The 24,967-nt window shown below is 40.1% G+C and overlaps 1 protein-coding gene and 1 long non-coding RNA gene across 3 annotated transcripts; one reads left to right on the top strand and one right to left on the bottom strand.

Moving 5' to 3' along the window:
- The first annotated feature begins 365 nt into the window (after window positions 1–365).
- On the top strand, window positions 366–7,906 carry LOC141802406 (uncharacterized). 2 transcript variants are annotated; one of them, XR_012599479.1, is made up of 4 exons: window positions 366–419; window positions 1,813–1,851; window positions 2,162–2,215; window positions 7,782–7,906. It is a non-coding gene; the product is annotated as an uncharacterized LOC141802406 (long non-coding RNA). The 2 variants fall into 2 exon arrangements; XR_012599480.1 differs by lacking the exon at window positions 7,782–7,906 and adding an exon at window positions 2,569–2,698.
- A 6,973-nt stretch (window positions 7,907–14,879) lies between these two features.
- LOC141802288 (uncharacterized) lies at window positions 14,880–20,288 on the bottom strand. The gene is made up of 8 exons (XM_074685827.1): window positions 19,797–20,288; window positions 18,504–19,397; window positions 18,252–18,443; window positions 17,789–18,134; window positions 16,934–17,584; window positions 16,010–16,612; window positions 15,586–15,784; window positions 14,880–15,018 (listed from the first exon to the last, which is right to left on the bottom strand). Exons 1-8 carry the CDS (start codon window positions 20,286–20,288, stop codon window positions 14,880–14,882), a joined length of 3,516 nt encoding a protein of 1,171 aa, XP_074541928.1.
- Between the last annotated feature and the right edge of the window lie 4,679 nt (window positions 20,289–24,967).

The raw sequence follows: 24,967 nt of genomic DNA on the forward strand, positions 1-24,967 counted from the left end.
AAGGATGCATTAAGGTACCTAAACATGGTACTTTTGATTTTACATGAATCGGTTTTCAGTACTTTTGATAGAAATCAGTAAGTACCCAAAGTATTACCTAATTCAGTACCCATCCCTATTTTTCATGCTGAAAAAGACATTAAATGCATATTTGTCGGTGTATGAGATCAGAGCTGTGGAAATAAGCAGAATTGATGATATTGTCCTTCAGAGAAAGAAAGTGTTGAATAAGAGTTTCTGGTGTAATCATGTGACTTCCTGGTTAATGGTAGGAGGCATCAGTTGTTCTCATAGCTAATTAGAAAGAAAGAAGAAAAAAGTGTAATTGTTCCTTTAAGTCAGACTACTGACTGAGCTCTTTGTCTGTCCAGGTGTCTATCGAGTTGTGAGGAAAGGCCTTCGAGGATTCCTCCGTCCACGTAAGTTATATAATCCTGCTTTTTTTCAAGTCTGAGTGTTGACAGCCCTGCACAATCCCTCAATGACAGGCAGCTTGTTGATTGCCAAAACTGCAGCCTGCGTCTTCCAAAGTTCGCAATGAATCAGGAAACTGCCAGCTGCAGACAGCAGAATGCCTGTTATTATAAATCCAGATATGTAGACATCTTAGACAGTCATACAGTCCTCCAAGTCTCCCAGGAGTTCATCGTATACCCTGCTGCAAACGTTCCGCCTAGGCAGGCGGGCTCTCCTTTGCCCAGTTTCCTCGTGAAAAAATTTGATCAATTTAACTGAAAGACCATACGATGAATCCATGGTTTAGGTTTTGGATAGGATACAAAAAGAGGCTCTGATAGTTCAGACAGAGACAGACCAAGAGCAAGCAGGACAGTTAGGGAGGAGGGAGCTACAAAAAAAAGTGTCCGTCTTCATTGAAAGCAGAAAAGAAATGATAACATCCTTCAGAGAAACAAAGTGTTAAATAGGAGTTTCTGGTGAAACTGGTTGGTTCATGGTAGGAGGCGTCAGTTGTTCTTAAAGCTTATTAAAAAAAAAAAGAAAGAAAGGCAAGGCTAGCCAAGTTTATTTATATAGCACATTTCAGCAAGGCAATTCAAAGTGCTTTGCAGGCAGAACAAATTAAAAGAAAAAAATCAAACTCAATTAAAAAGCAGATTACAAATGAATAAGACAGGCTTAAAAAAATAAGAATTAAAGAGAGAAAAAGAAGTTAAAGAAAAGTTTTAAAACAGATTTCAAGATAAGAATTGCAGTACAGTTGCAAGATTGTGTTTTTTTTTTTTTTTTGTTTGTTTTTTTATCTAAAAGGGAAGTTGGGCTGCACTGTGGCGCAACGGTTAGCGCTGCAGCCTCACAGCAATAAGGTCATCGGTTCAAATTCCCACCTCGGCCAGTGGGCCTTTCTGTGTGGAGTTTGCATATTCTCCCCGTGCATGCGTGGGTTCTCTCTGGGTACTTCGGCTTCCTCCTACAGTCTAAAAACATGCTCGGGAGGTTAATTGGTAACTCTAAATTGTCCCAAGGTGTGAGTGTGTGAGTGAATAGTTGTCTGTCTCTGTGTCAGCCCTGAGATTGACTGGCGACCAGTCCAGGGTGTACCCCGCCTCTCGCCCAGTAGGATAGGCTCCAGCAACCAGGGACCCTGAATAGGACAAGTGGTTAAAAATTGAATGAATGAATGAATGAAAGAAAGGAAAGTTATTAAAAAGAAAGTTATTAAATGAACCGTTAAAACGGTCTGATAAAAGGCAGCTGTAAAAAGGTGAGACAAAAGAAGAAGAAAGAGGAGAGAAAAAAGTGTAATTGTTCCTTTAATTGAGACTGCTGACTGAGCTCTCTCTGTTTGTCTAGGTGTCCAACGAGTTTGGAAGAGAGGCCCTCGAGGATCCCGTGAGTTTTATGTGCTCCTGCTTTTTTTGCCTTAACTGTACAGACAATATATATATATATATATATATATATATATATATATATATATATATATATATATATATATATATATATATATATATATATATATATATATATATATATATATATATATATATTTATATATATATATATATATATTTATTTATTTATGGTAGAAGGCATCGGTTGTTCTTGATGCTTATTAGAAAGAAGTAGAAGAAGGGAGAGAGAAAAAGTGTAAATGTTCCTTCACATCAGACTGGAGACTGAGTTTCCTCTGTCTGTCCAGGTGGTCGTAGATCTGGACGCAGACACACTTCATGAGCGTCCAGCAGCAAAGGAGGTGAGTTTTTGAGCCTGCTGTCTTTTCTTTGTTTTACCATACAGATCTTCCGTTATTATTAAAAAAAAAAAAAAATCATGCTGAAACACATTAAATGCATATTAGTCAGTGTATGAGATCAGAGCTGTAGAAATAACCAGGACTGATGATGACGTCCTTTAAAGAAAGAAAGTGTTAAATAGGAGTTTCTGGTGTAACTGGATGGTTCATGGTAGGAGGCGTCAGTTGTTTTTCACACTGGTTCCAGCCCGACAAAGAATGAAGGACTGACATAGAGATAGCAGCAGGAGCCAGTTCTGATCATGTACCAGCCCTGGATCAGATATTATCCTCATCCGTGTTTGTCTCCACAGCTGGCTGAGCTGGACGTAGATTTTACCACACCCTGAATGTTGGAGTGTCTCAGTCTTGATGTTCTCAAACGGAGAGGAAATTCAGGAGAAAGAAATATCACATCCAGCGCTCCACCATCCAGAAGACCACAAACCTTCAAATGAAAAACACTGTGCAGACAGGTTTCTAATAAAAGAGATGCTGAAAGCCGTCTGAACATTGTTGTCAGCATCTGTTCTCTTCTTTATCTACTATCTACTTGGTGTTTATTCATTTCCAGAACATTTGTGGGTAAGTCCACATACACTGAAAAAAAAAAAAACTCAGTCCAACTTACACCAAAAATAGCTCAATTTTTTTTAAAAAATGTTTTAAGCTGGACTAATAAAAATAAATAAAAGTCATCTGTACTTAAAATTTGATTCATTTCAAATATTACCTTGTACAAACCCAACTCAAAATAGTCAAACAAACCTAAAGTTTTTATACTTTTCATTGAATTATTCTTTGTAATTAAACTTAAAAACCTGCTCCTTTACATTGTAAGAAAATGGTTTAAGGAAAGCAATTTGTTCCTATGACTGCATTTTGTAACCGTTAGTGAAGAGGGGACACAAGGGACCGTTTGTCTGTGCTTCACAGCATGGACCGCATGTCTATGCTCCACATGGTTTGGACTGGCTGGATGTGCATAAAATATTATTATTATCTTAGTGATAATTAAAAGTTAACTGAAGGAAAAAAAAAAATCATTTTACACTAAATTTAAAAACCGCTTGACCAGCATAGCCCAGTCAGACATTTCATTTATTAATATACAAATCATTCAATCAAATCAAACTTTATTTATGACACGCTTTTCATGCAAAAGACGTAACTCAAAGTGCTCTACAGTGCAATTAAAAAAAATCAAACATTCCACCCACACACACGCACACACGTTGATGAAGCTGATGAAGCTGAGTATAGATGAACCAAAGGAGGAAGCACCTTTAGAGGAGCTGTCTGCACAAGGAGCCACAGGAGCCTGAGCACAGGCCTCAGAGGAGGGGTGTAGTTGACACCACCCTCCACCAGGGACCAGTATGACAGGCCCCTGTAACCACAGTTTTCATTAAACTGTAATGAATAGAAAACAGAGGTTATGGTGTTTGGACCAAGTGGCCCCTGTAAGTCCACCTCTGTTGATCTGAGGCACCTGACAGTGTATTCTAAAACAACCGGTACCAATCTGGGTTTTAAGTTGGACATGATTTTAAATTGGACAGCCAAATTTAGGTCAAATAGGCAAAGGTCAAATCGTCTCTGTCATATTTGTCCGTTGTAATAAAAAGGATTTAAACAGGTTGACAATGTTAAGGAGAGTCACAATTAAATCAAACTTTAGAAGAAAGGAAGTGAAATAAGCGGAAATTAAAATTAAAGGACTGATCTAGACTGATAGTCCTTCTGATTTTCTGAGTAATGGGCCGTCTGATTTTACGACTAACAGGCCTTTTGATTTTCTGACAAATGCTCCTTATGATTTCCTGAATAATAGGCCTTTAAACTTAACTCTCCTCTATTGTTCTGACGTAAGGTCCTTCTGATTTTCTGACTGGCAGGACCTCAAACTAAGGGTCTTCTAATTTTCTGAATATCAGGCCTTCTGGTTTTGTCACTAATGGGCTTTCCAAGTAAAAGGCCTTTAGATTTTCTGGCTAATGAGATTTCTGATTTTCTGACATACATGCCTTTTGATTTTCAAAACCAACAGGCCTTCAGATTTTCTGACTAAAAAGCCTTTCTCATTTTCAAATAGACAGACCTTCTGATTTCTTGACCAATGAGCCTTATGATTTCCTGGCTAAAGGGCCTACTGATTTACTGACTAACAGTCCTTCTGAGAACAGGGCGACTCACTCAAACTGAGAGCATGTCTTCCTGTAGCAGAGCACAGTGGGGTTGTGTCCACAGTCAGTGGTAAAAAAGTCTTTGTAAGGACAAAGTAAAGTGCTGAATAAAGTCTCAGTAGAGCGTACCCTGAAACTGAGATGAGTGCTTGGGTCAGAGTCTCTTTGCATGAGCTGATTCAAACAACAGACCGGACCCCGTCTGCAGAGAACTGCAGCCAGACCTGCTCACTGTTCCTCCATCAGTTTCTCCTTTAAGGCCTGAAGTGATCACCTGAAATGAGCATCAGTGGTTTTTAGAGAGGAACAGGTGACACCATGACTCATCAAACACCTGGTGTATCTCAGAATAAATAAACTCAGAGTCATCTGACCTCTCCAGAAGAATGACATATTTGGATCAGGTGTGTTGTTGATGTTGGACTCATGTTGGAGTCATATGGATCACTGAAGTCTAACAAAGAGCTGGTTGTCTTTTGGCTCAGCTCATCACCTGGATCACATGGTCCATCATGAGAAAAGCATAAATCTATTTTTCTTCATCTTTAAAAACCTTGTAATTTGACCCTGGATTAGATATTTGCTTTTGATCAACTGAAGGAGTGATTTTTATGGTTGTATCATTTCTCAGACCTCAGATCAGAAATATGTATCCATTAATAAATATTGTACGTATTTTCTATCATTTTATCACCTTTTTTTATTGCAATAAGTGAAAAACAATGAAAAAGAACCTGTGCTAGCATTGTCGTAACATCATCCACCTACTTTTGTGAAAAAGTAGACTCTCACCAGCTGCCTCGATTTGGTTTCTGTAGTTTTCTGCAGTCTACACAACTCCACTATTAAGATTTTCAGTCCTCCTTTAGTTGATTATTTATCTAAACAATGGCACATGTTTATTTTTGTTTGACCAAAACTTACCAAAATAAAAAAGCACATAAATAAGCTGTTTTTTCCATGCAGACTCTAATTAAGTCCTGCTTCAGTTAAACTAGATTCAAAGGCTATCTTTAAGTCTTTGTTTTCTTTTTTTTCTTTTTCATTTCAACATGAGTTAATATTTACACAGAACAAAAACAATGCAAAAACAAAAGTACACAAACAAAATAAAACCGTCATATCCATGTTCAAAAAGGAGCAACCCTCTACCATACATGTTTAATTAATGATTTAACAGAGACATTTCCAAATAGTAAATCAATAATAAAAATAATAACTAAATTAGAAAAATATATCAAATACTAAAAGAATAAAAGAACAAATAGTAATAAATAGAAGACTCGATAAATAAATAAATTAAAAAAAAGAAAAAGAAAGAAAGAAACTGTATCACCCTTTGGTAACCTTTGTACGGTCATATCATATCTTTAAAGAATTATGTTTGTATAGTTTTTCAATTCCTCTTTGAACTAAAACTTTACTTGACAATCATATTTTTTCTGTAATTATAATAATAATAATAATAATAATTATTATTATTATTATTATTATTATTATTATTATTATCATTATTATTATTATTATTATTATTATTATTATTATTATTTTTATTTTATTTTTTTTCTGACTAAGGACCCTCTGATTATTTGACTGATCGTTACTCTGATTGTCAGACTAACAGACTTAAGATTTATCCCAGATTAAATAAACTCAGAGTCATCTGACGTCTCCAGAAGAATGACATATTTGCACATGTAGGTGTGTTGTTGATGTTGGACTCATGTTGGAGCCCTGTTGGAGTCATGCCGATTACTGAAGTGTATAAAAGAGCTGGTTTTCCTTTGGTTCAGCACTTCACCTGGATCATGTGGTCCATCATGAAGCTGTTGACTGTCTCTCTGTTGATCTGTGCTCTGATGGTTGTTTCTCCAGCTGATGGTAAGTGTTAACTCTGTGGGTGTCTGCATCATAATGTTGTGTTGGCTGAATTTTAATAAATATAACTTTGAAGAAAGAAAGAAAGAAAGAAAGAAAGAAAGAAAGAAAGAAAGAAAGAAAGAAAGCAAGAAAGAAAGAAAGAAAGAAAGAAAGAAAGAAAGAAAGAAAGAAAAAGAGAAAAAGTGTAATTGTTCCTTTAATTGAGACTGCTGACTGAGCTCTCTCTGTCTGTCCAGGTGTCCAACAACCTGAAAACAGACGCCCTCCAAGCGCATTCAGTCTACGTGAGTAATATGAGCCTCCCCTTTTTTTTTTTAACATAGAGATCTTCAGTTTTTACTAAACGAACTATTTTTCGTGCTGAAAGATCATTAAATGCATATTTGTCAGAGTATGAGATCAGAGCTGTGGAAATAACCAGAAGCGATGATGACGTCCTTAAAGAAACTAAGTGTTAAATAGGAGTTTCTGGTATAACTGGTTGGTGCATGGCAGTAGGCGCCAGTTGTTCTTCACACTGGTTAGAAAGAAAGAAAGAAAGAGAGAAAGAAAGAAATAAATAAAGAAAGAAAGAAAGAAAGAAACAGTGTAATTAATCCTATTAGTAAGACTGCTGACTGAGCTCTTTCTGTCTGTCCAGATGGTGATAGATCTGGACATGGAGACCAACACACTGGAGTAGCCGTCAAGGACGAAAGTGGTAAGTTATATGAGCCAGCTTTCTTCTCTTCGTTTTCGAGTTCAGATCTTCAGTTCTTATTCATATATATATATATATATATATATGTAACTGAAAAAGCACTTCATGCCTATTTGTCAGTGTATGACAGTGAACCAGAACTGATAAAAACATCCTTAAAGAAACAAAGTGTTGAAGAAATTTCTGGTGACTGCTGACCGAGCTCTCTTTGTCCGTCCAGGTGTCCGACAACCTAAAAACAGACGCCGTCCAGGATTCATCCCTCCATGTGAGTTATATGAGCCTACTTTTCTTTTTTTCACTGTGATTGTTCAGTTCACTTCAGTTCAGTCCAGTTGTTACATACATACATACATACATATATATATATATATATGTATATATATATATATATATATATATATATATATATATATATATACATACATATATATATATATATATATATATATATATATATATATATATATATATATATATATATGAAAAAAATCATTTCATTCATATTAGTCAGTGTATGAGATCAGAGCTGTGGAAATCACCAGAACTGATGATGATGTCCTTTAAAGAAACTAAGTGTTAAATAGGAGTTTCTGGTGTAACTGGTTAGTTCATGGTAGGAGGCGTCAGTTGTTCTTCACCCTGGTTCTAGCCCGACAAAGAAAGATGGACTGATAGAAAGAAAGCAGCAGGAGCCAGTTGTGATCATGTGACAGCCCTGGATCAGATATTATCCTCTTGTCTGTGTTTGTCTCCACAGCTGGCTGAGCTGGACGTTAGATTTCACCACACCCTGAATGTTGGAGAGTTTCTCAGTCTTGATGCTCTCAAACAGAGAGGAGATTCAGGAGAAAGAAATATCACATCCAGCGCTCCACCATCCAGAAGACCACAAACCTTCAAATGAAAAACACTGTGCAGACAGGTTTCTAATAAAAGAGATGCTGAAAGCCGTCTGAACATTGTTGTCAGCATCTGTTCCTTAAATATAAACCTTATATAAGTTAAGTCATGTTAGTGTGAAGAGGGGGGAGCACAGAACAACACAAAACAGACTTCTACCTCCACCTGAAGGTAACAAACCAAGAGATTAGTTCAGCCAGTTTGTACAGTGCAGGGTGAACTCTGACCTCTGCTGGTTAAGGAGCACAAAATACTGACACTAAGTCAGACACAGTGAGGTCAGACACAGTGAGGTCAGATAGCTGTTTCCAAAATGGCATACTAAAGTACTACATACTGCATGGTCGTTGTGTATATACTGTATACTACATTCTTTAATTATTATTAGAGTGCCATTTGTTTACACTGTAGTATACTACTAAGTCTCCCATGATGCATTTCAAAACCTCCGAAGACAAAAATTGGAAGCACACACAAGTCTATGGAAGCACACCAGGCTATCAAATAGTTGATTCGCCACATTTGAAAGTTCAGGGAGCATTTTAGGCGAGAAATTCACCACGTAGAATACCAAAATGTGGTCATTTGAGCCACAAAGGGCACGGATAAAAATTTAATTTTGGCATTTCGGATATTCCATTATCTGTGCCATTATGCTTCCGGTCGACTCCAAAACAAGAGTCCAAAACAAGAGTCCAAAACATCTGCATTTACATGTAAACGCAGAGGGACTGAAAACGCTGTAGTAAGCATCCCAGGCCTGTAGTCGGCGCTATAACTGTCTTGTCCAGAAGCAGCTTTTGGTAGATCTCCACTGAAGTAGATTTGGGCTGATCATATGGGGTGCGTCTCAAAGCTCCAAAGTTCCATCCTTCCTTCCTCCACATGCGTCTTAGTCCCTCCCACCAGAGATGATGGAGAGACACGAGGAAATGAAGAGAGGATGGAAGAGATTGGTTTTTAGAGCAATGGGACATCCTCTCCTTAGCAGCGTCACATGAAGCAACATCACCTCTGGATCATCTGTTGGTCAGCTCTAACAGCTGTTAGTGTGTCTGTGCGCTGTAATAACTCTGATCAAACATAAACAGTAACAGAGATTTATCTGTTCCTTTAACCAGTTAAACACGTTAACATGAAGAAAACCTGCTCTCTGTTTATTCTGTGTGCAGTTTAGAAGCTCGAGGATCACTTTTACGGTGAAATGCGTAATTGTGACATTATTTATGAATTATTTAGCCTTTATCTAGAGCCCATCTGATCATGAACTCTGAAGCTTATTAATATAACCCGGTTTATTGTGTCTCAGGAAGATATTATTTATCAGTCAGTTTTCTGTATTAATCCTCTGTTGTATTGATTTGATGATGGTTGTGTTCAGTGTTTTGTGCTTTAAACTTACAACAAACACTTTATTACCAGATTTATGATCAGTTTCTGAACGATCCTCTGTGCCTGTTTTCAGCTCGTCTTTTCCCTCATTAAACTTCGTTGTGTTTTTGTGAAGTTTCATGTAAAGTCTGAGCCGCTGCAGCGTCCAATCAGAGAGTGATATTCCATATGGGGGCGTGTCGGTCAGTGAAAAGACTTCTGCAAAGCCGGCTCTCGTGTCTCCTCGATCATCACTCTTCCGATCAGTCTCCTCCATCCTCTCTCCTCTCTCCTCTGAGCGCAATTATCACTTTGGGACAGTCTTCAAAATGGCGACTGGGAAAGTACTTCCGATGTCGTGGAGGAGATAGGAAAGAGGAAGCACTAAGTTAACGCATTGAGACGCACCCCTGGTGTATTGGTGAATACTAAGATCAGAAGAGGATCAACAGATGCGCATTTTGTTGAAAGACAGTCAGCAGATTCAGCAGATTGAGCAGCACAAGCCCAACACGGTAGTTTGCGACAGCTGAAACAACAGTACTCTTGTCCTGTCATATGTGCTCATGAGGAGGAGAGTGTGACATCAGTGTTTCCACTGAAAACGCCGGCTTACTGTTTACACGGCAACGGTTTCGGCAGCGTTTCAGAAAAATTCCACTCCAATAAAGCTTGCATTTTAGGTAAATGTAGTTTCCATGTTAACGCAAGGCTGAAACGCAACAAAACTTCTGCCCCTAAAACCGTTGTTGTGTAAATGGCCCCTCAGAAAAATCCCACTCTGGAGGCTGTTTTCAAAAGTTTGCGCTTTAGGTCAGCTGAAACGTCGTTTCCATGTATACGCGAGGCTAAAATGCATCAAAACTTTTGCTTTTCACCTGCAAGATTTTTCTAGAGGGATAAGTGGTCCTTGGTCTGAAAAAAATCGAGAAACACCGTCCTGAACCATTGTTTTCACAGAAGTTGGGATTGCTTTTAAAATAGAAATATAAAACTTAAAGTACATGTCAGTTGAAATTTTCTTGCAAAATTTAAACTCCAAAACTTAATAAACTCCCTTCATCATCCATACAATGAGCAATCGCCTAAACTCCTTTGTAACACCACCCTTCTAAATATATTGACTTTTTTTAGAAGCATATATTTGTTATTCCATATAGGGGTGTTGTGTAAAGTGAAATTATGCTTATAAATCAACCTCCAGTAGAGCAGGACCTGTTGATGGAAGGCAGAAAGTTTAATATGAAGCCTGTTGCAATCAAAATCACAACGTAATAAAAAGTCTACTCCTCCCACTTTATGGAAAATTAGATTGGGAATGATTTACCATTTAGAGTGTTTGTTTTGAGTGTTGGGATTTTAACCATTTCAATTTTAAAACACCATTCATAGTTTAGAGAAAAAAAATCAATTTCATTTCAGCCACCATCCTCATAATTTTTGACCATGTCATCTTTCCTTATAAACTGATATTTGTTTCTCCAACTTGAAATTGATACTATAAATATGTTTTATCATTTTCTCTTGTAGAGGTAAAGAAAATGCTTGGTTAGTAGACAGGAAGTGTTTTAGCCTTATTGCAGAAACAGAAATAACCCTTGAGGTGCATTAATTTCAGCAGCTGATCAACTAACAATGGCAACCGGCCTTTCTTCCTCCAGCTGGTCCAAAATTTGTACAAGGTCTCATCCAGTGGTGTTGGAGGAAAAAATCAGGAACAGTGTTAGCCGTCAGAATAAAAATGTTTGAGATGCGTTTTTTTATCGATCAGCAGAGTTATTTACAACAAAGAAAACTTAAAAGTGGAAAAAGAAACAGTTTTTGCCGTAAAAAATGAAAAACTTTACCGGCTTGATTAATGAAATAATGGATTCAACACACATAATGGTAAAAGTAGCTAAATTGTAAGACTAATATATTGAAAACACCTGTCAAATCCACAAATGCATCCGGGCATTTTTTTGTTTGTGTGTTTGCTTTTCTTTGAAAAAAAAAAAATATATATATTTTTTATTCTAATTTTAATTTACCTCTTTATTGAGGGGGCTGTCACTGTTAGTTGGTCAGCTGCTTGGGTGTGTGTGGGTGTGTGTGTGTGAGACACACACACACACACACACACACACACACACACACACACACACACACACACACACACACCCACTCACTTGAACACACACACACACAGAAACACACAGTCCGTAGTTCGGCGCCGTGGCGATGGTCAAGGTGAAACTTATGGGTCCAAGACAGCAGGCGGTCCACAGCAACAATCCAAAGCCGTGGCAGCTGGAGTCTGACAGGTCCACAGCAGCAGGCCGTCCACATCACTGATCCAGAGGAACCTACAGGACAAACTCAGAGCCTCCCAGAGAGGTGTATGGTCAGTAACTATAACAGGACATTAAGACTAGAAGTTAAACCAACAGATAAAGGAGGGAGGGTAACAGGAGCCCTGTGGGTTAGTTTCCCTTAGACGGTCTAAACCTATAGCAGCAGAACTCAGAGCTGGTTCTGACCTGATCCAGCTCTAACTAAAAGCTTTATCAAAAAGGGAAGTTCTAAGTCTACTCTAAAAGTAGGGACTGTGTGCCCCCGGACCTCAACTGGTAGCTGATTCAAAAGAAAAGGAGCCTGATAACTAAAGGCTCCACCTCCCAGACTACTTTTTATGTTTAAGACCCGAGGTATGACGAGCAGACCTGTGTGCTGAGAACGCAGTGACCTAGACAGATAATACGGAACAATGAGCTCTTTAAGATAGGTTGACCCGATGCCATTAAGCGCTTTGTAAGTCAGAAGAAGAATTTCAAACTCTTTTCTAGATTTTAAAGGTAACCAGTGTAGAGACGCATACACTGGAGAGATGTGCTCTCTCCTCCTGGTCCCTGTCAGTACCCGAGCTTCAGCGTTCTGAACCAGCTGTAGAGTCTGAATAGACTTATTAGGACGGCCGGTATAAAGAGAGTGCAGTAGTCCAGCCTGGAAGAAACCAAAGCATGGGCTAGTTTCCCAGCATCGCTCTCAGACAAAATGTGTCTAATTTTCCTGATATTATAAAGATGAAACAATGATGTCCTTGAAACCTGTTGGATGTGTAGAGGAAAAAGTGCAATTTTTTCCTTTATATAAAAATAAAAAAACAACCCTCCTCCTTTATCCGGGCTTGGGACCGGCAAAGTGACCAATTAGGCACGATGGCGGAGTTATTGTTTTTTTTGTTTTGTTTTTGTTTTGTTTGTTTTTTTTTTTTTGTTTTTGTTTTTTTTTAATTTTTTTAATTTTTTTAATTTTTTAATTTTTTTTTTTTTTTTTTTTTGGGGGGGGGGGGACTCAAGTATTTTTTACATCAAACTTGTCTTTGTCTCTTTATTACCGTCTTTGTCCCCCCCCTCCTCCCTCTTTTTGTCCTCTTTTTTTTCTCTTGCTCCTTTTTTAGGCCCCCTTTCTCTTCGTTCTACGTTTTTGTCTTCCTCAGATGTGCATGCCCTCTCAGTCTACTCTCATTCCTTCTACTCATCTTCTCAATGAAAAGTTGTCAGTGTTTCTCCTCCTGCTCTTTCTCTCAGTCTTCTCTTCCTCCTGTCTCAGTTTTTTTTCATTTCTTCCTGTCCTTGTCTCTCTTCTTCCTCCTGTCTTTGTCTCTCTTCTTCCTCCTGTCTTTGTCTCTCCTCTTCTCTCTCTCTTTTTGTCTCCTTTCTTCCTGTCTTTGTCTTTTCTCTTCCTCTCATCTTTGTCTTTGTCTCTTCTCCTCCTGTCTCTGTCTCTCTACTTCCTCCCGCCTTTTTCCCCTCCTCTTCCAACTCCTCATTTCTTTGTCTTTTCTTCTCCTTTCTCTCCTGATTTTTCCTCTCCTCTTCTTCCTGTCTCTTTTTCTTCTCCTCCTCCTGTTTTTGAATTCTTTTTCTTCTCCTCCTTCTCCCATCCATGGTTTCTGGTCTCTGTCTCTCATCTTCGTACTATCTCCTTCTCCTTTCCACATTTTCCTGTCTTTGTCTCTCCTTTTTCTCCTGATTTTGTCTCTCCCTCTTGTGTTGGATCCTTTCCTCCAAGTCCTGCTGCTTCTTCTCCAGTTTATTCCTGTTCCTCTGTTGCTTCCATATCAGTCTTTCCTTCCACTCTGGAGTATCCTCTGAAAGAAAGAGAATATTCAAGGTAAGTTTGGAGTGCAGTTGAAAAAGTCTCTCTTCTTTGACTTGACTTGGGCAGATTTTTGCTGAAATTGTGTCAGTGTTTGATAAAAGACTTAGAAAATCTTCTCTACCATCTCAGTAAGACATTAAAAATCACAAAGTGATCACAGAATGTGGAAATCCTTTTTCATGACAGAGACAAAGAGTTTAAGCTGGTTTCTTACCTCCAGCCTTGATCTTGGCCTCCTTCCAGTTTATGTCTCTCCTCTTCTCCCTGTCTCTCCTCTTCCTCCTGTCCTTGTCTTTCCTCTTCTTCCTGTCTTTGTCTCTCCTCTTCTTTCTCTCTTCCTATCTGCTCTGCCTCCACTAAAAGTCTCGCCAAGTCCTCATCCTCCTCTCTGAGTCTCTCTATCTCCTCCTGTCTTCTCTCTTTTCTGATTCTTTCTTCCTCTTTCATCTCCTGTCTTTCTGCTTCTAATCTTTCCTGTCTTTGTCCCTCCTCTCCCTCCTGTCTTTGTCTTCCTTCCCTTCTCCCTAATCTCCTCTCTGTGTTTTCCTGTCTCTGTCTCTCCTCCTCATCCTGTCTCTGTCTCTCCTCTTTATCCTGTCTCTGTCTCTCCTCCTCATCCTATCTCTGTCTCTCCTCTTTATCCTGTCTCTGTCTCTCCTCTTTATCCTGTCTCTGTCTCTCCTCTTTCTCCTGTCTCAGTCTCTCCTCCTCATCCTGTCTCTGTCTCTCCTCTTTATCCTGTCTCTGTCTCTCCTCCTCATCTTGTCTCTGTCTCTCCTCTTTATCCTGTCTCTGTCTCTCCTCTTTATCCTGTCTCTGTCTCTCCTCTTTATCCTGTCTCTGTCTCTCCTCTTTTTCCTGTCTCTGTCTCTCCTCTTTATCCTGTCTCTGTCTCTCCTCTTTTTCCTGTCTCTGTCTCTCCTCTTTTTCCTGTCTCTGTCCCTCCTCTTTATCCTGTCTCTGTCTCTCCTCTTTTTCCTGTCTCTGTCTCTCCTCTTTATCCTGTCTCTGTCTCTCCTCTTTATCCTGTCTCTGTCTCTCCTCCTCATCCTGTCTCTGTCTCCTCCTTGTCCTGTCTTTGTCTCTTCTCCTCATCCTGTCTCTGTCTCTACTCTTCTTCCTGTCTTTGCCTTTCATCTTCCTCCTGTCTCTGTCTCTCCTCTTCCTCCTGTCTTTGTGTTCCCTTTTGCTCCTGTCTCAATTTTTTCTCCATCTCTCACCTCTCTCTTTTTTTTCTTACTCCTGTCTTTGTCTCTTCTTCCTCCATCTTATCCTTGCTAAATCTGCTGGGTTCTTCATCTCTAGTCCTGTTGTCTTCTCCTCTTCCTGTCTTTGTCTCTTCTTTATTTTTTCCTCCTTCTCCTCTCCTCCTTCTCCTGTCTTTCTTTCTCTCCTCTGCCCTGTCTTAGCCCCACTTCTTCGTCTTGTCTTTTTCTGTCCTCTACTTCTTTTTGTCCTCATTTTTCTTGTTCTGTCTCTGTCTCTCCTCAGGCTCCTGCCTTTGTCTTTTCTTTTCCTTCTCCTCCTGTCCCTGTCTCTCCATTTCTATCTGTCTTTGTCTATCCTCCTCCTCCTCCTGTCTTTGTCTTTTCTACTTCTCCTCCTGTCCTTGCATCTACTCTTCCACTTGTCTTTGTCTCTTCTCCTCATCCTGTCTTTGTCTCTTCTTTATCTCCTCCTTCTCCTGTCTTTCTTTCTCTCCTCTGCCCTATCTCAGCCCCTCTTCTTCGTCCTGTCTTTGTCTGTACTCTTCTTCTTTTTGTCCTTGTTTTTTTCTCTTCCTCCTTTTTCAGGCTCTCCTTTCTCTCCTGTCTACATCTTTTGTCTTCCTCCTGCTGTTAGTCCCTTCTTTAGCTCCTGTATCATTGTCTCCTCCATCTCCTGTCTATCTCTGTCCTCCTCCTCCTCCAGTCTCAGATGTTCATGTCCTCCAGTCTCTTATTTGTTGAGGAGACTGGTCGTAAAGTCCTGTCTGGTAATCTACAGAGACCTTGGAGGAAGCTTCTCTTGCTGGGGACTTCCTGTCTGTGTCTCATCCTCATGCGAAATAACATCTGAATCTTTTTCCAGCATCACAATCGTTTGCTGACTAACATTGTCCTGATGTGTCAAACAGGTCTGAACCTGGCTCTGTTCAAACCACCTACATCGGAGGTGCCCAGATTAAAAGTTCCCTATGCTGGATAGCATATTGTCTTCTTTCTTCTTCCTTTCTTTCTTTTCTCCTCAGTCTTTTCTCCCTCTTGTGTTGGATCCTTTTCTCCAAGTCCTGCTGCTTCTTCTCCAGTTTATTCCTGTTCCTCTGTTGCTTCCATATCAGCCTTTGCTTCCACTCTGGAGTGTCCTCTGAAAGAAAGAGAATATTCAAGGTAAGTTTGGAGTGCAGTTGAAAAAGTCTCTCTTCTTTGACTTGACTTGGGCAGATTTTTTCTGAAATTGTGTCAGTGTTTGATAAAAGACTTAGAAAATCTTCTCTACCATGTCAGTAAGACATGAGAAATCACCAAGTGATCACAGAATGTGGAAATCCTTTTTCATGACAAAGACAAAGAGTTTAAGTTGGTTTCTTACCTCCAGCCTTGATCTTGGCCTCCTTCTTGTGGGTCTTGGAGATGGCTTTGACCGTCTTGTCCCTCCGGTATTCCAGGAAGCGCAGTTTGAGGTTAGATAATAAGCCTTTATTTTGAGAAGTTGGATCTCTTCCCCTTTCCTCTTCCTTCTCTCCTTCAGCCTCCAGCTCCTCAACTTCTTGCTCCTGTTTCTCATCCTGCTCCTCCTGTTCTTGTCTCAGCCTCTCCTCTTCTCCCTGTCTTTTTCTCTCCTCTTCCTCCTGTCTTTTTTTCTCCTCTTCTCGCTTTCTTTGTCTCTCCTTTTCCTCCTGTCTTTTTCTCTCCTCTTCCTCCTGTCTTTTTCTCTCCTCTTCTTCCTGTCTTTTTCTCTCCTCTTCCTCCTTTCTTTTTCTCTCCTCTTCCTCCTGTCTTTTTCTCTCCTCTTCTTCCTGTCTTTTTCTCTCCTCTTCGTCCTTTCTTTTTCTCTCCTCTTCCACCTGTCTTTTTCTCTCCTCTTCCTCCTGTCTTTTTCTCTCCTCTTCTTCTTGTCTTTTTCTCTCCTCTTCTCTTTTTCTATGTCTCTCCTTTTCCTCCTGCCTCTGTCTCTCCTCTTCTTCCTGTCTTTGTTTCCCCTTGTCCTTCTTATTTACTATCTGCTCTGCCTCCACTAGAAGTCTTGCTAACTCCTCATCCTCCTCTCTAAGTCTGTCCAACTCCTCCTGTCTTCTCTGTTGTCTTATTCTTCTCTTTTCTATCATCTCCTGTCTTTCTGCTTTTTCCCTCTCCCGTCTTTGTTTCTCCTCTTCCTCCTGTCTTTGTCTTTTCTTTTCCTCCTCCTCCTGTCTTTGTTTCTCCTCTACATCCTGTCTCAATGTCCCCTCCTTCTCCTGTCTTTGACTTCTTTCCCCTCTTCTTCTTCTCCCATCAATGTTTTTCTGTCTCTGTCTCTCCTCTTCCTCCTGTCTCAGTCTGTCCTCTTCCTCCTGTCTCTGTCTCTCCTCTTCCTCTTGTCTTTGTCTCTTTTCTCTTCTCCTTCTTCTCCTTTCCATTTTTTCCTGTCTCTGTCTCTCCTCTTCCTCCTGTCTTTGTCTCTCCTCCTCTTCTTTCTGTCTTTGTTTCTCCTCTTCCTCCTGTCTCTGTCTCTCCTCTTCCTCTTGTCTTTGTCTCTTTTCTCTTCTCCTTCTTCTCCTTTCCATTTTTTCCTGTCTCTGTCTCTCCTCTTCCTCCTGTCTTTGTCTCTCCTCCTCTTCTTTCTGTCTTTGTTTCTCCTCTTCCTCCTGTCTCTGTCTCTCCTCTTCCTCTTGTCTTTGTCTCTTTTCTCTTCTCCTTCTTCTCCTTTCCATTTTTTCCTGTCTCTGTCTCTCCTCTTCCTCCTGTCTTTGTCTCTCCTCCTCTTCTTCCTGTCTCTGTTTCTCCTCTGCCTCCTGTCTCAGTCTCTCCTCTTCCTCCTGTCTTTGTTTTCTTTTCCTTCTCCTTTTTCTCATCTCAATGTTTTCCTGTCTTTGTCTCTCCTCCTCTTCCACTTGTCTTAATCTCTTCTCCTCTTCTTTCTGTCTTCTTCTCTCCTCTTCCTCCTGTCTTTTTCTCTCCTCTTCTTCCTGTCTTTGTTTCCCCTTGTCCTTCTTTTTTACTATCTGCTCTGCCTCCACTAGAAGTCTCGCTAACTCCTCATCCTCCTCTCTAAGTCTGTCCATCTCCTCCTGTCTTCTCTGTTGTCTTATTCTTCTTTTTTCTATCATCTCCTGTCTTTCTGCTTTTTCCCTCTCCTGTCTTTGTTTCTCCTCTTCCTCCTGTCTTTGTCTTTTCTTTTCCTCCTCCTCCTGTCTTTGTTTCACCTCTTCCTCCTGTCTCTGTTTCTCCTCTTCCTCCTGTCTCTGTCTCTCCTCTTCCTCTTGTCTCAGCCTGTCCTCTTCCTCCCGTCTCTGTCTCTCCTCCTCCTCCCGTCTTTGTCTCTCCTCTTCCTCCTGTCTTTGTCTCTCCTCTTCCTCCTGTCTTTGTCTCTCCTCTTCCTCCTGTCTTTGTCTCTCCTCTTCTTTCTGTCTTTGTCTCTCCTCTTCTTTCTGTCTTTGTCTCTCCTCTTCTTTCTGTCTTTGTCTCTCCTCTTCTTTCTGTCTTTGTCTCTCCTCTTCTTTCTCTCTTCCTATCTGCTCTGCCTTCTCTAAAAGTCTTGCCAAGTCCTCATCATCCTCTCTGAGTCTCTCTATCTCATCCTGTCTTCTCTCATTTCTGATCCTTTCTTTCTCCATCATCTCCTGTCTTTCTGCCTCTTCCCTCTGCTGTCTCTGTCTCTCCTCTTCCTCCTGTCTTTGTCTTTCCTCTTCCTCTTGTCTCAGTCTCTCCTCTTCCTCCTGTCTCTGTCTCTCCTCTTCCTCCTGTCTCATTCTTTTCTTTTGCTTCTGTCTCAATTTTTCCTCTGTCTCTCGTCCCTCTCTTTCTTCTTGCTCCCGTCTTTGTCTCTTCTCCCTCCATCTTATCCTTGCTAAACTGACTGGTCTCTCCATCTCTAGTCTCATTGCCTCCTCCTCCTCCTTCTTTCTTTGTCTTCTCTCCTGTCTCATTCTTCGTCTCCCCATCTTCTCCTGTCTAAGTCTCTCCTCTTCCTCCTGTCTTCTTCTCTCCTCATCCTCTTGTCTTTGTCTCATCTCCCTTCTCCTTCTTCTCCTCTCCATCTTTTGCTGTCTTTGTCTGTCCTCATCCTCCTGTCTTTGTCTCTCCTCTTCCTGTCTTTCTTTCTTCTCTTCCTCCTGTCTCTGTCTCTCCTCTTCCCCCTGTCTTTGTCTCTCCTCTTTCTCCTGTCTTTGTCTCTCCTCTTCCTGTCTCTGTCTCTCCTCTTCCTCCTGTCTTTCTTTCTCCTCTTCCTCCTGTCTCTGTCTGTCCTCTTCCTGTCTTTGTCTCCCCTCTTCCTCCTGTCTCATTCTTTTTTTTTGGTCCTGTCTCAATTTTTCCTCTGTCTCTCGTCCCTCTCTTTCTTCTTGCTCCCGTCTTTGTCTCTTCTCCCTCCATCTTATCCTTGCTAAACTGACTGGTCTCTCCATCTCTAGTCTCATTGCCTCCTCCTCCTCCTTCTTTCTTTGTCTTCTCTCCTGTCTCATTCTTCGTCTCTCCATCTTCTCCTGTCTAAGTCTCTCCTCTTCCTCCTGTCTTCTTCTCTCCTCATCCTCCTGTCTTTGTCTTATGTCCCTTCTCCTTCTTCTCCTCTCCATCTTTTCCTGTCTATTTTCTTCCTCCCTGTCCTGTCTAAGCCCTTTGTCTTTCTCCTGTTTTGGTTTTTCGTCTGTCTCCTGTGTTAGTCCCTTCTTTTGCTCCTCTATCAGTGTCTCCTTTATCTCCTGTCCCTCTCTGTCCTCCTCCTCCAGTTTCAGTTGTCTATCCTCTACTCCTTTCATCTGCCTGTCCTCCTCTTCCCTGTCCTGTGTCAGTCCTTTCTCTTGTTCCTGTCTCTGTCTTTTCACACCCCCCTGCCTGTCCTTTTGATCCTGTCTCAATGTCTCCTCCATCCCCAGTCTGTCCTTCTCCTCTTGCTCTAATCTCTGTCCCCTGACCCCTCTCCTTGTCTCCTCCATACTTACCTGTCTTTCCTCCGTCCCCCGCTCCTGTCTTGGTCTCTCCATACTTCTAGTGTCTCTCTTAAAGTCTCTCCTGCCTCTCTCCTCTCCTCTTTCTGTCCTTTTCTCTCCTTCCATACTTACCTGTCTTTCTTCTGTCCCCTGCTCCTGTCTTGGTCTCTCCATACTTCTAGTGTCTCTCCTAAAGTCTCTCCTGCCTCTCTCCTCTCCTCTTTCTGTCCTTTTCTCTCCTTCCATACTTACCTGTCTTTCTTCTGTCTTTTGCTCCTGAATTGGTCTCTCCTTCCCCTTTTCCTCCAGTATCCAGACATATTTCCTTGTGTCCTCCATACTTCCTGGTCCTTCTTCTGTCCTCTGCTCCCAGCCGGGTTTCTCTTTCTCCTCTTGCTCTAGTCTCATGTCTTCTCTCCTTGTCTTCTCCATACTTGCCTGTCGTTCTTCTGTCCCCTGCTCCTGTTGTGGACTCTCCATACTTTCAATTTCTCTCCTCAAGCCCTTCCTGCCTCTCTCCTCTCCTCCTTCTTTCCTTTCCTCTCCTTTTACACTCACCTGTCTTTCTATTGTCACCTGCTCCTGTCCTGGTTTCTTCTTCTCCTCTTGGTCGAGTCTCATGTCTTCTCTCCTTGTCTCCTCCATACATACCTGTCTTTCTTCTGTCCCCTGCTCCTGTCTTGGTGTCTCCTTCTCCTCTTGGCCTTGTCTCCGTCTCATGTCTTCTCTCCTAGACTCCTCCATACTTACCTGTCTTACTTCTGTCCCCTGCTCCTGTCTAGATGTCTCCTTACTTTCAATGTCTCTCCTCAAGCCTCTCCTGCCTCTCTCCTCTCCTCTTTCTGTCCTCCTCTCTCCTTCCGGTGGTGTTTTTGAATCAGTTAGGTTTTGAGTTTTGCTCGCTTGCTCAGTGTTCTGAAAAATGAATCAACATAACATTTGTTTTATTGAAATGAAAAAAATTTAACTTTCCAATATAGCACGTCTCCATCTAGTTTCATTCATCTCTTCAAACTTATTTACAGTTTACTAAAGGACACTTTGTCCTGACATTAATCATTATGAAGAAGGTTCAACTTAAGGACTGTGTATTTTAAGTTCTGGCTGATTAACACAAAGTTGTGATGAATTAAAATGGTAGTTAGAGTCATAATAATAACACCAAAATTCACTTCACTTTGACACCTCTGTAAAACGTGATACTTTAATCTCTTGGCAAACGACAAGAAAAAAAAGTAATTTTATTCAAGTGTTACAGAAACAGTCCCTGAAGACATGTCAACACGTTGGTATCAGTCATGAAGGCTTAACAAGGAGGCTGTAGACCAACTGTAGTCATCACAAGAATAGAAATTCACTTTTCATAAAATGAAGTCAGCATTTTTAAATCACCATCACTGTCATATGTCAAATTTATCCACGGAATTGCTGTAACACATTTTAAGTAGGAGTTTAAAAAGCAGGATGTTTGAATGTGAAGAAAATTAATCCTGTATCCATCGTGTTGTTTTTAGAGTTATTCTGCTTTCATGGTTATCTAGTTAGTCTGTCAACAGTAAAACAGAATCTATGCTAGCTAGCCCCTGGCATTAATTAAGAGCCGTGTGTGAGCTTTTGTGGTATGAGACAATCTCGGCTGACAATATTAACTGGTCAGACTTATTTAACTCTCTGGCCTGTAAAATAACACCACACTTTCTTCATGATTGTCCAAAAAAGGCTCACCTACAGAGTGATCCAGATTTTTTTTATTATTATTATTATTATGTATGTTTTTTGCTACTTTTACTGCATAAAGTTATCAAACATCTGTGCTTGTCATTAAGTATGAAATATTCACAACTTTTTGTTTTTAACCCTTCAAATGCCAATTTGTTTACACAATGCACCTGTTGGAAAAAGAAACCCTCAAAGTTTACATTTTTTTTAATTCTCAGTGCAATCAACAATTCTTGCGTAATAATAATACAGTCTAGGATTTTAAATAGATTAACAGCAACACTGATTAAAATTCATTTCTATTTTTTTGTGCAGTGATTGATTTAGAATTTTAACCATTGAAATCCCCGCTAGATGTGTATGAGTGTGCGTTTTGCATGTGTGTGTATGTGTGTGTGCGCTCAGGAGCAGCAGGTATTGCAGACCACTTCATAGTGGGCCTTGCAGGCAGGCTTTTTACATTTGGAGCAAATTATTTACATTTGTCTTTTTGAGGTGCACACCTCACACCTTCTCCTTATTTTATTGGCAGGTTAAGGTTAGGGTTAGTGCCTGATACAGTGAATACAACCTTCTTTCCATCTCAGGAGAGAAAAATGACCTGGGAGCAGCCAGGCCTCTTTATAACCTAAGCCCTGGCTGCACCTGAATAAGCATGTTTATAAACAGTGCCAGAGATGTTTTCTCTTTCCTCAGTTGCTTTATCTTTGACAAAAGAACATGTTCTTTTAACATGTACATCAAAGCCAATTTGTCTCAGAAACTGAAAAACAATCAAAAGACCTGCACGTTTTAAAAGATACAAGTCACTCTGCATTATAATACACATCTGTGCTGTAATTTCACATAAAAAAAAAATCATGCACAAACACATATCATTTCTTGGCATCCATCAGATCACACCTGGGTCAAAATTGTGTCATTGATTTTCTCCAGTAAGTGCAGCAAGCCACTAACACCCCCTACTGGAAGCTAACAATATTACATGAACTTGCTCCTTCGACCAAAAATGAATTAATGAAATTAACTGATATAAAATACATTAGAAAGTACAATTTTCAAATGTTGAGTTTAACATAAAAGCTAGTTCATCTTAATTTTATGATTTTGTACTGCAAATAACAAGGAATGAAAACATGTGGTTTGAATGGGCGAAGATGGAGCTATTCATGAAGGAAGGTGGTGTTTGAAATAAACAGTTTATTTTCGATAAATTTGGGCGCTGAAGCTGAAGAATTTAAATTAGGGCGATAACACGAATCCTGGGAAAGTTTCAGCTCAGCAGCATTAACTCAGCTAAAATGGTGGCTGAAAAATAAAGTGTCGTAAGCACAAAATGCCAGGTTCAGTGCCAGAGGGGAAACTGTTGTAAATGTATCTCCGAGGTCCATAACTGTACACACCACTCACACGTTGTCCTCCATCTCTGTTTAGGACTGTAGTGCAGCAAAGTATAGCTAATAAACGTGCAAATATATCGGAAACTATCTTTTGTTGCCGTGCCAACGGTTTTGCGACAGCCAAGTTTGTGTTGGAGAAGTTGTTTGTGTGTGAAATGTCGTATGACATGCTGCGGACGTCTCGGCTGACAATATTACCCGGGCAGACTTCATTAACTGTTGTAAATGTATCACCGAGGTCCATATTTATACACACCACTCACACGTTGTCCTTAATCTATGTATAGCATTGAAGTGCAGCGAGTTATTGCTAAAATATTAGCCAAAAACACTTCCAAATATATCAATAAGTAGCTTGTGTTGCCGCAGCAACGGTTTTGCGACAACCAAGTTTATGTTGTGAAGTTGTTTTTCCTTAAAAGTCCCGTTTTCAAATAATTTCGTATTAACATATTATTTTATTATTAATAATATAACAAATACCTCCCTGAATTTATTAATTTTAGCACAAAAAGCGTCTTTATTTCAACACAAATCTGTACGATTTAAGCTGTATCTTGTTATGTTGACACTTCAACACGATCAGAAACACGGCCTTCTCACAAAACCTTACCAACACTGTCATTTGTCAAATTTATCCACACAATTGCTGAAACACATCAACTAAGAGTTCAAGAAGCACGATGCTCAAGAGGGAAGAAAGTGATCCTGTCGTGTTGTTGTAAGAGTAACACTACTTAAGTGTTTTTAATTAATTCGCCAATAGTTAAACAGAATCAATGCTAGCTAGCACTTGGCATTAATTACAAAAACATGCAGCTGTGTGTGAGCTCTTGTGGTATGAAATGCTGCGGACGCCTCGGCTGACAATATTTCTCGGGAAGACTTATCAAACTGTTGTGAATGTCTCTCCGAGGTTCATAATTGTACACACCACTCACACGTTGTCCTTAATCTATGTATAACACCGACGTGCAGCGAGTTAAAGCTAAAATATTAGCCAAAAACGTGCAAATATATCAGAAACTAGCTTGAGTTGCCGCGGCAACAGTTTTGCGACAACTGAGTTAATGCTGCAAAAGTTGTCCTTTTCCGATTAAATTCATGTTAAAGGGAGAAAATATAACAACACCTTATTGATTTTATTAAATTCATTGATTTTTTTCTTCAAATCTGTAGACTTTAGAAGCTGTATCTTACTTTGTTCATATGTCCCAATATGATCTGAGACAAATCAGTGTGGAAAATGTCAAAAACTGAAACTATCACAGCTAAAACACTCAAAACTGCATTTTAATACTAAATGTTCACTCATTTTCACATTATGTAGTTAAACTAAGCACCCATTTCATAAAAATCATGGATTGACTAAGGTCCGTATCATCGCTGATAACTAAAACTCCGTCAAACCTTGAAAACGAACCACAATCCACAACAAGATACACAGAAAAACATTTATTTGACACCCAACAACAAGATTATTACGACTAAAACAATGCATATTTTAAGACAGTGCATTAGCCTAGCTTGACTCTCAAAAAGTGCGACATACCTCTCCAATTGCATTGGTGAAAAAGGCGGAAGGAACGCTCGGCGTGCATTTATACCCCGATGGAATTACCAGATTCTAGAATTGATTTGCACCAATCAAATTCAAACGCAACCTGTGCGTGTTCTGTGCGTCCATGGCGTAGCCGAATTAAAAGAAAAATAATTATTAAAAATGCAAAAACAAGTCAAAATCATCAAATTAATACATAAAAACACGTCTAAATCATGGGGCATAAATTCTATTACAGTAAGAGGGCAGAAGTGACAACGAGCCGTTTCTTGCTATGTGCGGACTACGCGAAAGCACAGGGCACCCCGGGCCACTAGGGGGCCCCAGAGCTGCATGTTCAGCCTCATCTAAAGAACCACGAATTAAAACGACTTATCTTATTATCTTTAGCGGCTATCTCATGTGTTTATTATTTCCATAAATGCTAAAATTCTTAAAAGTTAAATATAGGATACGGATAAAAATATCTGTGACTGTGTGACAGTTTGTGTTAGTGCGTAGTGTTCTTGTGGCATAAATTGAGTCACCTTCGTCGGATGCACTGTCGCACTGTGAGTAACATGCAATCCTGGACATCATTCCAGTCAGTGACAGCGAACAGCGTTTATTTCAACGGAGGAAGAAAAACGGTTTCAGGACAAAGGTAAGCCATTGTCCGCGATTATTTGTGTAACGTGTTTTTAGCAAGTTTGCGCACTATTTGTCCTGCTCGGTGGCTCAGCTAGCCCTAAGTAAAGTTGGTT

This window comes from Halichoeres trimaculatus, unplaced genomic scaffold (genome assembly GCF_033239565.1).
Source record: "Halichoeres trimaculatus isolate MK-OKI-2021-1 unplaced genomic scaffold, fHalTri1.1 fHalTri1_scaffold_13, whole genome shotgun sequence".
Lineage (NCBI taxonomy): Eukaryota > Metazoa > Chordata > Actinopteri > Labriformes > Labridae > Halichoeres > Halichoeres trimaculatus.

Coding starts and splice junctions, on each gene's coding strand:
- LOC141802288 (XM_074685827.1), bottom strand. CDS start 20,288: ATGGAGGAGTCTAGGAGAGAAGACATGAGACGGAGACAAGGCCAAGAG. Junction 18,444..18,503: donor GAAAGAAGGAGGAGGAGGAG/GCAATGAGACTA, acceptor TGGAGGGAGAAG/AGACAAAGACGGGAGCAAGA. Junction 15,785..16,009: donor GGCCAAGATCAAGGCTGGAG/GTAAGAAACCAA, acceptor TCTTTCTTTCAG/AGGACACTCCAGAGTGGAAG.